Here is a 14,928-nt window from a genome sequence, read left to right on the forward strand (position 1 = left end):
TGCAACCCACTCCCAACTCCTAAATTTTAAATCTCTTTCTTGCTTTGTGGTTTGATTGTGAATATTTGCAGTTGATTATGAAGTTGGGAGATGAATAGCTGCTGGGTTTAATAGAGAACAAAATGAAGAAAAAAGGGAGATGAAGAGGAAGAGGGACGAAGAAAAAAAGGGAGAGGGATGAAGAAAAATTAGGAAGAAAACAAAGGGAGAAGGGCGGAGAAAAAGGAAGAAATAGGGGATGAACATAATTGGGAATGGAAGGAGGCTTCTAGAATGAGAAAATAGGCAGATTTAATAATAAAATATTACTAAATATTTATTAAATAATGTAAAATATTAATAAATATGAATTAAATAATATAATATTAGAATTTGTTATTAGTATGTTCCTTAGTCCTGACACTGCACCAAACGCTTCACTAAACTAGTCCAGCTTAGTCTAGTCTAAGCCAGTCCAGTTTAGTCCCTGCAACTAGTCCAGTCCGAGACAGTTCGATGCAACAAACGTATCCTAAAGGTTAAGGGTTGAGTATGATTTTGCTCAGTCAACATTCCTTCTGTATATTCATCTTTATATAGAGATTACAAAGGAGAGTTTGATGTAGAACAAACTCTTGTATAATAAACAGATAATACAAGTGATAAGTACAAGTGATAACTGCATTAATTCAAAATACAAAATTCAAATAAGTTCACAGCTAGGACTGATCCGCATCTTTTAAAGATTCTTGCTTTTGTTGCGGCTTCTGTTGGCCAGAGGAAATATTTTAATTTCCTCATGGCGGGCTGGATGGTTGATCATCCACTAACCACCTCCTCACCTTTCTCTCGAAGCCTTGGCAGTTTCACCCTCTCAAATTTCATGAAACCTATGAAAGATTAGATCCATCTTGCTAATATTATTAAGGAAATTTCATCTATAAGAAAAAAATTATGAAGTAGGGTGAAATTATTCAGTGAAATTTGGGAGAAGGTTGGTGTTCGGACTAGAGCGGAGGGGCTAAACGAGCGTTCCTAGATGTGTTTTCCGGCGAGGGGAGGGGCTGCCACCACTCCTCGTCTTCACGTAGCTTCGCCACTGCAAATATCCTTACATTCTTCAACTTTTCTCTACCAACTTTTCAATTCCTACAGCTTCTTCAAACTTATACCTACTCGATTCGGTTATCGACTCCATTCTTTTCCAACCAGCATCGACATTGATTTCGAAAGCGTTCTATCTCGATAACATTCTCATACTCCCTCATCTTAGGCTCTAGTTAAGACAGACGGAGTAGTAAAAAATGGCTGGGGTTGCAAACTGTTTATGTAGAGTAGCACGATTTATGATTCTCTATATATCTTACACCAGTCATTTGTTGCTGAGAGCACATTAATTCTCAATGTCCTGAGCTTTGGAGCTAAGCCTAATGGAGTAACTGATTCCACCCAACCTTTTATGGATGCATGGAGTGCAGCTTGTGCCTTTTCGGATTTCAGTACGATTAGGGTACCAAAGGGGAGGTGTTTGGTTCCGACTGCCATGGTTTTAAAGGTGGCAACTACAAAAGCCCAGGTATTACTCTTCGGATTGATGGAACAGTCGTCGCTTCGTCCGACTACCGAATTCTTGGCCAAGCTGACACTTGGCTAAGCTTCGAAACAATTACCGGCGTTTCCATTATTGGAGGTGCACTTAATGCCAAACGCACCTCCTTATGGGCATGCAAGTTAGTGGGAAGCACTGATTGCCCCAGCGGATCAACGGTTAGTAATTTCCTTTTTCTTGTCAAGATTTTCAAGAAGTATATCATGTAATACATGTAACTAAATTATTATTTCCGAACGCAGAGTTTGAGTTTTACAAACTCCAAAAACATTAGAATCGATGGACTAATGTCGTTGAACAGCCAGATGTTTGACATTGTTATAAACGGGTGCCAAGATGTGCTGCCCATAGCCCCAACACTGATGGCATCCATGTTCAATGGTCAAGAAATGTTGCAATCTTCGACACCTCCATCAAAACGGGAGATGACTGCGTCTCAATTGGCCCCGGCACCAAAGACTTATGGATCCAGCACATATCGTGTGGACCAAGTCACGCCATTAGGTCAGATTTATAGTGGTTGCATAGCCATGCTTATCTATACATAAGTTTATGTTCACTTATAGTATAACACATAGATTAGTTATAACATGTGGCCGCATTCATTTACCACCAATAATTTCTCCTAAATAGTTAGTAATGGTTTTGGGCACTGTTCTAAAAATTCCCGCCTAGCTCCACCTAGCCCCTGCCAAGGTGTTAGGTGGCTGGTTACCGTCTTGATTAGTCCCCGAGAGTTTGAAAATTAAGAAAGTACACCTAGACCCGCTTAGGCATCCGCCTAGCTCGCCTAAGCCTACCTAGGCACCCACCTAGCTTATGACTCTCACTTAGACAAAAAAATCGATAACTTTCATTTTGCATTTTAATTTTTCAATAAAATGTAAGACTTGTTGAATACTTGGATGAACACTCATTATAAGCTTGTTCCCCATGTTTTCAAAAAGTTTTAATACTTTATAATTTATATGTCGTTTTATTTCGCAATTTATGTATCATAATATAATGGGATACTTTGGATGCGGTCTCTAATCCTTAACATTATTTGATTAAAACCTTAATGGTATTCAAAGTTTGATCAAAGTCCCTTGACTTTGTACACCTCATTATATTACTATTAATATTTATATTTTTATTGTTTTGACATTAATTGTTTGATATTTTATGACATTTATAATCCTATAAATTTAAAATTCCTCATTATAATACTATTATAAACGGTTACAATAAAATAATTCAAACATTTTGATTGAATAAATGGATAAAAACCATGAAAAAATAAGAAATAATAAATGGCAAAAGAATGTATCCATAGTGTTAAAAAAATTGGTACATTTTACAAAAAAAGTTGGTACATTTCACATATGTAAATTAATAAAGAAGAATGGGTACATTATAAATAAATTAGGGTACATATAAAAGATTAAAAAATTATGAGTACAAATGAATTTTTAAAGAATATAGGCCCTAAAAGAAATTAATACAAGAGTACAAAATAAAACTAAAAAGAAAATACTACAAATTTAAAAAAAGTTACAAATTAAAAGTGGGTACAAACTAACTGACACACCCCAATCCTAGAATCAACGCGTGCTAGCGTGCTAGCCGTCATGCCTTGATTCTAGGATCGGGGTGTGTCACTAAAAATATAAATATATGATACAAAGTTTAGGCATAAAACATAAATATACCATATGTAATTTTTCTATCATTGATTAAATATACAATGTCACGTGATGGTATATGTCACAGCCCGTCCCGGAGGTACTTTTGGCGGGAATGTGAAAGGACAAAAATGCCCTTGTCAGGTATCAAGGTATGGGTGTATTACGTTTTGAAAATGTTTGGTCCCTAAACTTTTAAGAAGTTGTTTAAGTTAGAAATATTTTGGAAGTTGATTTTATATTTTTGTGGTTAGGGACTTAAGAGAGATTTTGGATGGTGTGGATTGGTTTGACCACACAAGATCAGTCCCTTTCTCTCCTCCCTCTCGATCACTCTCTCAGTCTCTCTCTCTCTCTCTCCCGACCTCACACCCAAACACACCCATATCGTACGGACCTTCACCCAAAACCCTTCGAAACTCAACGGATCGGGGCAAATAAGGTATGTATCTTCATCGTTTTGACGTCCTGAGTTCATTGGTGCTAGTTTTAGGAAGTGAAACCTTCGATTTCACGTAGATCCCGAACCTCCATTTTTGAGGTACTGTTCATGCAAACGTAAAATGTTGTGTTTCAGGAGATTTCAAGCTTGTGGTGAGCTTTAGGAGGTCCTAAGGAAGCTCGGGGACATTCGTTGGAGAGTTTTGGACGTCGGGATCGTAGGTTTCAAGTTTGGCCGAAATCTTTGGTTTTTGCAAGGTGAGATTTCGTAGTTTTTAGGCCCTAAAACTAGTCCAACGTGATAGTACACTCTTAGGGCTTTAATTTGGTATAAAATACGAAGAAAATGGGTGAAAAACGAAGGAGAACAGTGAGTTTGAAAATCGGCCGGAGTTCGGCCGGAGTCCGGCCACCGGAGAACCAGTCCGGCGAGGCCCTGCGAAGAAGACGACACGTGCGCTGTACGTGCTGCGCGTGGCCAGCGCGTGGACCCGTGCCACGTGTGGCGCGTGGGGGCGCGTGGGGCTTCCAAAATTTTTTCTGAAAATTTCTCGACGCTCGTGACGTCGAGTAGGTCGATGTGGTATATTCATATACCAAAATTGAGCATCGTATGAGAAGTTATTTCGAATTATTGGTGATATGCTTAAAATTAATGTTTTTATAGTTGTTTCGCATATAGGTGAGACGTATCCCGAGGACGACCGCATCCAGGGACGCCACGGGGGTTACGACCCGTCGACTTATCAGTGAGTGGGCAGTTTTGTTTTCGTATTACCTATATGCTATTGTTTTCCCAGAAAATGCATTTATATGAGAAAACGTTTTTAAAATGCCATGCATAGAATTATTTGGAAAAAGGTGAATTTCACATGAGTTATATGATTGATATATGATGCATACATATTGCATGGTGCTGTGGAGGCAAAGGTAAGTCAGGTGAGTTCATTATGCATTGAATTGGTTGATATCGATATAATTTGAGCTCGTAATCTGCACCCTAGGTGTTAGTGCTTATATTATTCACCACACCGCACGCTCGCCTTGGATCCAAGTAGGTGGATGTCGTACAGACCATGTGAGGGTTCCGACATGCTAGTCGTACAGATCACTAGGCGTGATTCCGACTAGTGGGTGACCTTAGTTATGCGCGCTGATGATATGATGAGAGAAGCACTAGAGCGTACTTTTACACCTTTCATCGTATAGACTACCTTACGTAGTTCCGAGTGATGTGCAGAGTAGGGCCGTATAGGTCACTGTGGTGACTCCGGCTTAGTGGGATTTGAGCTATTGAATTAATCGTATAGGACCAACTGCAGGGTCTCCGATTGATTCCTTATTTCACCTGATTTATATTTTGATTTATGTCATGGCATGTTTTCTTGAAAATGTTAAAGATTTGAGATTTAAGTTTTGAGATTTTATATGGTTATATATATTTCTGGGAAAGTATACAGGTTTTTACGGCGAGGGGATATAATTGTTTTATGAACTGTTTTGGAAAACTAATTTGTTTTACTGACCCACTCATTTTGTTTTGCGCCCCTCCAGGTTCTAGTTTAGCGGTGGTTGGCTCACGAGGTCCTTTCCGGCTTTCTGACAGATTTGGGACATGTAGGACTCACCTGAGGGTGATGTATTCTTATTTTAGTCCTACTTGACTGCAGATAACCTATGCTCTGAACTTATGTGTTTACTTGTAAACTCGTCCGGTTATGTCCGTATGTGGTTATGTTGAATTTGGTTTGAAATTCTGTTGATTTATGTTGCTTTTCCGCTTCCGTGTTGTGCTTATGGTTACGTCACGCCCACGTGACGGCCAGCACACCTGGATCCTCCGGATCAGGGTGTGTCAGTTTGGTATCAGAGCTTAGGTTGCAGTCCTGTAAATTTGTTAATGTCTTAACGATCTTTTGATGTTTTCTGTCAGAATCATGCCGCCTCGTAGAGAGCGTAGGGAGTCCCGCCGTACTTCTGAATCTAATTTTCCGGATATTACTCAGTTAGGGGAAGCGATGGCCCAGGCTTTACAGAATGTGATTCGTCCTCCCCCTCCTCCGAGGACACCTCTGGAGACCATGTACAACTTGAAGTTAGATCGGTTTATGGGTAATGAAAGTCATGAGGGGGCAGAGAAATGGCTTGATCATATTGAGAAAACTTTCCAGGTGATGCAGAGTCAGGGGAATCTCCCTGCTAATAGGTGGGTGGAGACCACCACTTGGTTTTTGGGTCGTGAACCAGCAGCATGGTGGATAAATCAGGCTAGGTACATGTCACCTGAGACGGCAGCCGACTGGAAAGTATTCAAGGAGCATTTTATGAAGAGATTCGTTCCTCCTGAGTATATTGACCGTAAGAAGCAGGAATTCACCAGGTTGAAACAGAGAAATATGTCGGCACATGAATATTATAGAAAATTTACTGATTTGTCTCGCTATGACACTGATACAGCTGGTAATCAGGGAGAGATGCTTCGACGTTTCAAGTTGGGATCTAAGAAGAAGTGGCGTACCTTTGCCAATGCACTCCCCTGCGCTGATTATCATGAGTATTTCGAGATTCTGGTTAGGATGGAGGACTCTGATAATCTTCCTGACAGTGAGGATGACGAGGACAAGAATGAGGGTCAGAAGAAGAATGACAAAGGTAAGGGTATTTCTATTCCGGGACCTCGACAGACACAGAGTTTTAAGAAGAGTGGAGCGAGTTCGAGCTCTTCTAGTGGGGGATATAGTTTTACTAGCCCGAGGAGAGGTGGTGGAAGATTTTCTGGTGGACCCAGATTTCAGGGTCAGAGGGATGCTGGTGGATCTGGCGCTCCATGGTGCCGCCGTTGTAACTTCCGTCACCATGGTGAGTGTAGGAGAGGTACTGGTGCCTGCTTTACGTGTGGGCAGATGGGACATCGGGCTTCTCAGTGCCACCAGGGTCAACAGAGACCACAGCAGACCACTATACCACCTCCAGCACCAGTTCAGCAGAATTTGGGACCGGGTGGTTATGGCCAGCCGAGTCGTGGTGGTGCTTACCACTATCAGGGGGATGCTGCTCCGTATGCTCCCGGACCTTATCAGTATTCCCAGGAGCCTTACTCTCAGGCTGGATATTCTCAGGATTTTGGAGGTTATTCATCTTATTCCTCTATGCCAGCTGGTGAATCGCAGTGGCATCAGGGAGGCCAGCCCCGTCAGGGGGAAGTTGCTACTGGTGGTGCAGGATCATCCAGGCAGCCTAGTCAGCCAGGCCAGGGACGTAATCCTCGGGGACGAGGTAATCAGGGCAATAGAGGCCGAGGTGGACGACAGCAGGCTCAGGGGCGAATTAATCATATTTCTTTGCAGGAGGCTCAGAACCATCCAGACTTGATTATGGGTACGTTGAATGTTCTTGGTCATTTTGCTAAGGTTTTGATTGATTGTGGTGCTACGCACTCTGTGATTTTTCATACGTTTGTTCAAATAACCCAACCTCACCCTTCACCTCTAGGATTTGATTTAGAGTTTGCCATGCCTAGAGGAGATAAATGTTATGTGGATAGTGTGTATCTGGGGTGTCCAGTGATGGTTGAGGGCGTGATTATGTCCGCTGATCTTATTCCGTTAGATATTGTGGATTTTGATGTGATTTTAGGGGCCGATTGGTTACACCATAATCGTGCCCATATTGATTGTTATGGTAAATCAGTTACTTTTTATCGTCCTGGATTACCCGAGGTTACTTTTGTGGGCGAGAGAAGTGGGGTGAGACATGGAGTTATTTCTGCCATAAGGGCGAGGAAATTATTATCGAAGGGTTGTCAGGGATATTTGGCACATGTGGTATTAAATGATGTTGCTCCTACTAGTATAGAAGAAGTTGGTGTGGTCAGACATTATTCGGATGTATTCCCTGATGATTTGCCGGGATTACCACCAGACAGGGAGGTGGAATTCTCTATTGATTTGCTTCCAGGTACGGACCCTATATCTCTGACTCCTTATAGAATGGCTCCTGCTGAGTTGAGGGAATTAAAAATCCAGTTGCAAGAATTACTTGATAAAGGTTTTATTCAACCTAGTTCTTCACCTTGGGGTGCCCCAGTATTATTTGTGAAGAAGAAGGATGGAACTCTTCGATTGTGTATTGATTATAGACAATTGAACCGGGTAACGATTAAAAACCGTTATCCATTGCCTCGCATTGATGATTTGTTCGATCAGCTGAAAGGTGCATGTGTATTTTCTAAGATTGATTTGAGATCTGGATATTATCAATTGAAGATTAAAGAAGATGATGTACCTAAGACGGCTTTCCGAACTCGGTACGGACATTACGAATTTTCGGTTATGCCGTTTGGGTTGACTAATGCACCTGCAGCTTTTATGAGATTAATGAATGAGGTATTCCAGAAATATCTTGATAAATTTGTTATTGTTTTTATTGATGATATTCTGGTATACTCTAAGTCCCAAGCAGATCATATCCGACACCTTAATTTGGTGTTAAGGAAATTAAGGGAGCATCAGTTGTATGCCAAGTTCAGTAAATGTCAGTTTTGGTTGACTGAAGTGGCATTTTTGGGGCATGTTGTATCAGCTCAAGGTATTCAAGTTGATCCTCAAAAGATTGCAGCAGTGGAGAATTGGGAGCAACCTCGAACCGTCACGGAGGTACGAAGCTTTCTTGGCTTAGCAGGTTATTATCGACGGTTCGTTCAGGATTTCTCTATGATTGCTTTACCGTTGACAAAGTTGACCAGGAAGGATGTTAAATTTGAGTGGGATGAGAATTGTGAGCGGAGTTTTCAACAATTGAAGTATTGCCTCACTCATGCACCGGTGTTGGTACTTCCCGACGATAGCGGTAATTTTGAGATATATAGTGATGCTTCATTAAATGGTTTGGGATGTGTTTTGATGCAGCATAATAAGGTGATTGCCTATGCTTCTAGGCAGTTGAAAAATCATGAAAGGAACTATCCTACTCACGATCTTGAATTGGCAGCAATTGTTTTTGCTTTGAAAATTTGGAGGCATTATTTGTATGGTGAGAAGTGTAAGATCTTCACTGATCACAAGAGTCTTCAATATTTGTTTACTCAGCATGATCTTAATCTTCGTCAGCGAAGGTGGATGGAATTGCTAAGTGATTATGATTGTTCTATTGAATACCATCCAGGTCGTGCTAATGTAGTAGCGGATGCACTGAGTAGGAAACCACAAGGTAGACTTAATGCCCTATATGCTAGTCGTGTTCCTCTTCTTGCTGAACTGAGGGCAACTGGAGTAAGATTGGAGTGGGAGAATCAAGGTGGAGCATTTCTTGCTAGTTTTCAAGTCAGGCCAGTTTTGGTGGAGCGTATACTTGCATCTCAAATGGTGGATGAAGAAATTCAGGAGTTGGTTCAGTTAAGAAGTGAAGGGAAAAAGAAAGACCTCAGAATTCGGGAATCAGATGGTATGCTCATGCAAGAAGACAGAATGTATGTTCCGAATAATGAGGAATTGAAGAAGGAAATTCTGGATGAAGCACATTGTTCAGCTTATGCGATGCATCCGGGAGGAACAAAAATGTATCATACCATTCGACCATTTTATTATTGGCCGGGTATGAAAAGAGAAATTGCAGAATATGTGAGCAGGTGTATTATTTGACAGCAAGTGAAAGCAGAAAGGAAGAAGCCCTTTGGGCGAATGCAACCCCTTCCTGTTCCCCAGTGGAAATGGGAAAATATAACCATGGATTTCGTGTATAAACTTCCTCGTACGCGAAATGGATTTGATGGTATTTGGGTGATTGTGGATCGACTCACCAAGTCGGCGCATTTCATTCCAGTGAGGGAGAAATACCCTCTGAATAAATTGGCTAAGTTGTTTATTTCGAAGATTGTCAAGTATCATGGAGTCCCAGTAAATATTATCTCCGATCGAGACCCGAGGTTTACTTCTAAATTTTGGGTGGCTTTTCAGGAAGCTCTGGGTACTCAATTACTGTATAGCACAGCTTATCATCCTCAAACTGATGGGCAATCAGAGAGGACCATTCAGACGTTGGAAGATATGTTGAGATCTTCGGTATTACAATTTGGTGATTCTTGGCATGATCGTCTGGACTTAATGGAGTTTGCTTATAATAACAGTTTTCACTCGAGCATTGGTATGTCCCCATTCGAGGCACTTTATGGTAGGGCGTGTCGAACGCCATTGTGTTGGTCTGAGGTTGGTGAACGGGTATTAGAAGGCCCTGAGATCGTGGATGAGACGACTCAAAATGTTCAGGTAATTAAGTCAAACCTGAAAGCAGCCCAGGATCGACATAAGAGTTTAGCGGATCGGCATACTACTGATCGAGTGTATGATGTGGGTGATTGGGTATTCTTGAAATTGTCGCCTTGGAGAGGTGTGGTACGATTTGGGAAAAGAGGAAAGCTAAGTCCGAGATATATTGGACCTTATGTGATCATTGAAAGAGTTGGTGAAGTTGCCTACCGGTTGGAACTGCCTCCGGAGTTATCTAAGGTCCATAATGTGTTCCATGTCTCTATGCTTCGGCATTATATTTCTGATCCTTCTCATGTGATTCCTCCTCAACCGTTAGAGATTAATCCGGATTTGACGTATGATGAGGAACCAATCACAATATTGGATTGGAAGGACAAGGTTCTAAGGAACAAGACGGTGAGTTTGGTGAAGGTGTTGTGGAGAAATCATTCTGTGGAGGAAGCTACTTGGGAGACGGAAGACCGGATGAGAGAGATGTACCCAAGATTATTCTACGAGTATTGAATTATGATTTGGTTATGGGAATTTCGGGGACGAAATTCTATAAGGAGGGGAGATTGTCACAGCCCGTCCCGGAGGTACTTTTGGCGGGAATGTGAAAGGACAAAAATGCCCTTGTCAGGTATCAAGGTATGGGTGTATTACGTTTTGAAAATGTTTGGTCCCTAAACTTTTAAGAAGTTGTTTAAGTTAGAAATATTTTGGAAGTTGATTTTATATTTTTGTGGTTAGGGACTTAAGAGAGATTTTGGATGGTGTGGATTGGTTTGACCACACAAGATCAGTCCCTTTCTCTCCTCCCTCTCGATCACTCTCTCAGTCTCTCTCTCTCTCTCTCCCGACCTCACACCCAAACACACCCATATCGTACGGACCTTCACCCAAAACCCTTCGAAACTCAACGGATCGGGGCAAATAAGGTATGTATCTTCATCGTTTTGACGTCCTGAGTTCATTGGTGCTAGTTTTAGGAAGTGAAACCTTCGATTTCACGTAGATCCCGAACCTCCATTTTTGAGGTACTGTTCATGCGAACGTAAAATGTTGTGTTTCAGGAGATTTCAAGCTTGTGGTGAGCTTTAGGAGGTCCTAAGGAAGCTCGGGGACATTCGTTGGAGAGTTTTGGACGTCGGGATCGTAGGTTTCAAGTTTGGCCGAAATCTTTGGTTTTTGCAAGGTGAGATTTCGTAGTTTTTAGGCCCTAAAACTAGTCCAACGTGATAGTACACTCTTAGGGCTTTAATTTGGTATAAAATACGAAGAAAATGGGTGAAAAACGAAGGAGAACAGTGAGTTTGAAAATCGGCCGGAGTTCGGCCGGAGTCCGGCCACCGGAGAACCAGTCCGGCGAGGCCCTGCGAAGAAGACGACACGTGCGCTGCACGTGCTGCGCGTGGCCAGCGCGTGGACCCGTGCCACGTGTGGCGCGTGGGGGCGCGTGGGGCTTCCAAAATTTTTTCTGAAAATTTCTCGACGCTCGTGACGTCGAGTAGGTCGATGTGGTATATTCATATACCAAAATTGAGCATCGTATGAGAAGTTATTTCGAATTATTGGTGATATGCTTAAAATTAATGTTTTTATAGTTGTTTCGCATATAGGTGAGACGTATCCCGAGGACGACCGCATCCAGGGACGCCACGGGGGTTACGACCCGTCGACTTATCAGTGAGTGGGCAGTTTTGTTTTCGTATTACCTATATGCTATTGTTTTCCCAGAAAATGCATTTATATGAGAAAACGTTTTTAAAATGCCATGCATAGAATTATTTGGAAAAAGGTGAATTTCACATGAGTTATATGATTGATATATGATGCATACATATTGCATGGTGCTGTGGAGGCAAAGGTAAGTCAGGTGAGTTCATTATGCATTGAATTGGTTGATATCGATATAATTTGAGCTCGTAATCTGCACCCTAGGTGTTAGTGCTTATATTATTCACCACACCGCACGCTCGCCTTGGATCCAAGTAGGTGGATGTCGTACAGACCATGTGAGGGTTCCGACATGCTAGTCGTACAGATCACTAGGCGTGATTCCGACTAGTGGGTGACCTTAGTTATGCGCGCTGATGATATGATGAGAGAAGCACTAAAGCGTACTTTTACACCTTTCATCGTATAGACTACCTTACGTAGTTCCGAGTGATGTGCAGAGTAGGGCCGTATAGGTCACTGTGGTGACTCCGGCTTAGTGGGATTTGAGCTATTGAATTAATCGTATAGGACCAACTGCAGGGTCTCCGATTGATTCCTTATTTCACCTGATTTATATTTTGATTTATGTCATGGCATGTTTTCTTGAAAATGTTAAAGATTTGAGATTTAAGTTTTGAGATTTTATATGGTTATATATATTTCTGGGAAAGTATACAGGTTTTTACGGCGAGGGGATATAATTGTTTTATGAACTGTTTTGGAAAACTAATTTGTTTTACTGACCCACTCATTTTGTTTTGCGCCCCTCCAGGTTCTAGTTTAGCGGTGGTTGGCTCACGAGGTCCTTTCCGGCTTTCTGACAGATTTGGGACATGTAGGACTCACCTGAGGGTGATGTATTCTTATTTTAGTCCTACTTGACTGCAGATAACCTATGCTCTGAACTTATGTGTTTACTTGTAAACTCGTCCGGTTATGTCCGTATGTGGTTATGTTGAATTTGGTTTGAAATTCTGTTGATTTATGTTGCTTTTCCGCTTCCGTGTTGTGCTTATGGTTACGTCACGCCCACGTGACGGCCAGCACACCTGGATCCTCCGGATCAGGGTGTGTCAGTATACACATGAGTGCAAACACAAATAAAACTTTATAAAATACGGGCACAAAAAGAAACTAATATATGAGTACAAATTAAAAATGAAAAGAAAATTGGTACAAATTAAAAAATATTTGCAAATTAAAAATAGGTACAAACTAAAAATAAAAATATATGATAAAAAATTTAGCCATAAATATAAATACTAATTGTAACATTTTTAACACTAAAGGAATATATTTAAAAATAAAAATATTTTATAATTCAAATAATTAATGATGTTATTAATACCTAAGGACGTTGATCAAAAATTAAAAATGAATAGAATTTTAATCAATGAAGTAACAAAAAGAAGGATGTGAACCTAATTTTATAATTATGTGTGTTTGTTAAGTATAAATAGGCAATATATAATAAATTTACATAAATCTGCCTAGTCCGCCTAGGCGCTAGGCCTTAGCCTGCTGCCCGGCTAGAGCCTAGCATCTTTTAGAACTTGGTTTTGGGTTATGCTTACAAGGGTGTGGTAATTGCAGCATAGGGAGTTTGGGCAAAGATTTGGAAGAGGAAGGAGTTCAAAATGTGACGGTGAAGGATGCAATTTTCAAGGGTGGCCAAAATGGTTTGAGGATCAAGTCTTGGGCGAGGCCGAGCCACGGGTTTGTTCAAGGTGTCCAATTCCTTGACGTCGTCATGGCCAATGTCCAAAATCCCATTGTCATGGACCAAATTACTACCCACACAACCTCAACTGCCCTGGTCAGGTATAAGCTTGATTCAATATATACATGCGGATGATATGTACTTCCTTAGTTCCTCTCTACTTACTGTCTCGTTAAAAAATTTCATCTGTCGTGCATCAATATGTAGGTATTGGGTGTGAAAGTCAGTGAGGTATCGGCAACAGAAATCGCAATAAACCTTGATTGCAGTGCAGCAAATCCTTGCAGTGGGATAACACTCGAAAATGTGAGCTTGACCTGCAAGAAGCAAGTGGCTCAGTCATATTGTAGTAATGCAATTGGAAAGACTTCTGGCCTTGTACACCCAACTTCTTGTTTGTGATTGCCTTCAACAAAAATCTAGGCATCAGAAGACATCTACAGATGATGACCTACACACAGAGACACATAATGTTATGGAAATAAACATCATTCATTTATTCATTACTAATTAAGTTGACAAAATCTCCATTAATTCTATGTTTCTCATACAAATTCATTATATTGGAAATCATCACCATTAATTTTCGATTTTTTATTTTTTAATAGTGGAAACGGTATATATTCATGGAAAATGATCCTTGCCAGATCTTTTTCCTGGGGATCCTAGTGTCACGGGCCATATGTTAAAAACAAAGAAATCGCCCAAGACATCATATATCTAAGCCCATAAAGCCTTGTCTTCATGGAAGCTTCTGGAACATCCCGGAAAAATCAAGAACATGGCGGAGCGTTCAAGATAATCTAGGGTATTCGGGAACATTCCACACAAGTGTACAAATTTAAGCCTCACCTAGAACAATCTAGATTAGGCAAGTTGTATCTAGAACTATGCTAGATATTTTTGGATGAAAGTAGGGAATTCTAGAACCCTCCATTGAGGAGGTGACTTAGGCCTATAAATAGGAGGCAAGGCCATTTGGCCAAGGCATCCAAGAGTTGTAAGCAATTGTAAAGTTCTCTTAAGTTTCAATACAAAGCTTCCTTTCTCCCATCATCATCTAAGTGATTTTAGCATTCTCCAAGCTATCTTAGCTTTCTTTGTGATTCGATCCGGGGAAGCGAGGCTTCGAAGGCTTACTTAGCTTGTTCATCGAGGTATTCAAGTCTAAGTGCCGCACGGGCGGAAGGCTTAAAGAGTCATCCCGTGACAGTTGGTATCAGAGCCTAGCTCGTGAATCACTTGAAGGAAAGTAGGATATGGCAAGTGGAGAGATGGTGTCCGGAGTCTCCGACCTAAGGGAGCGTACTGCCAAGGTCCAAGACGTTGCCAAGAGCAAGCCAAAGTTAAAGGACTTGCAAGCATCGATGGAGACCATGGAAGAGCGACTCGAGAAGGTGGAACGAACCATACTCGAGTTCGATACTCGACTTGATGAGGACGTTGTCGACAAGGAGGAAATCCAAACCATGGTGGACAATGGTAAGGATGAACTGCGTGGCTTGGTGGAAGGGCTACGAGATGAGCTCATTGGCACTCTCAACACCA

At 41.3% G+C, this 14,928-nt stretch overlaps 1 protein-coding gene, 2 long non-coding RNA genes and 1 pseudogene across 3 annotated transcripts; all 4 read left to right on the forward strand.

Annotated features, from left to right (window-relative positions):
• The first annotated feature begins 1,283 nt into the window (after positions 1-1,283).
• Positions 1,284-13,904, forward strand: LOC139189818 (polygalacturonase-like; annotated as a pseudogene).
• LOC139189957 (uncharacterized) lies at positions 4,339-5,447 on the forward strand. Its single transcript, XR_011573783.1, has 2 exons — positions 4,339-4,442; positions 5,248-5,447. It is a non-coding gene; the product is annotated as an uncharacterized lncRNA (long non-coding RNA).
• Positions 5,631-10,567, forward strand: LOC139190076 (uncharacterized). The gene has a single exon (XM_070809793.1). It carries the CDS (start codon positions 5,631-5,633, stop codon positions 9,330-9,332), a length of 3,702 nt encoding a protein of 1,233 aa, XP_070665894.1. The 3' UTR covers positions 9,333-10,567.
• On the forward strand, positions 11,346-12,632 carry LOC139189961 (uncharacterized). Its single transcript, XR_011573797.1, has 2 exons — positions 11,346-11,627; positions 12,433-12,632. It is a non-coding gene; the product is annotated as an uncharacterized lncRNA (long non-coding RNA).
• Positions 13,905-14,928: the final 1,024 nt, after the last annotated feature.

Source organism: Malus domestica, chromosome 12 (assembly GCF_042453785.1).
Source record: "Malus domestica chromosome 12, GDT2T_hap1".
Classification (NCBI taxonomy): Eukaryota; Viridiplantae; Streptophyta; class Magnoliopsida; order Rosales; family Rosaceae; genus Malus; species Malus domestica.

Bases quoted from the DNA above. Each gene is read 5' to 3' on its own strand.
- LOC139190076 (XM_070809793.1), top strand. From the start codon at position 5,631: ATGCCGCCTCGTAGAGAGCGTAGGGAGTCCCGCCGTACTTCTGAATCT.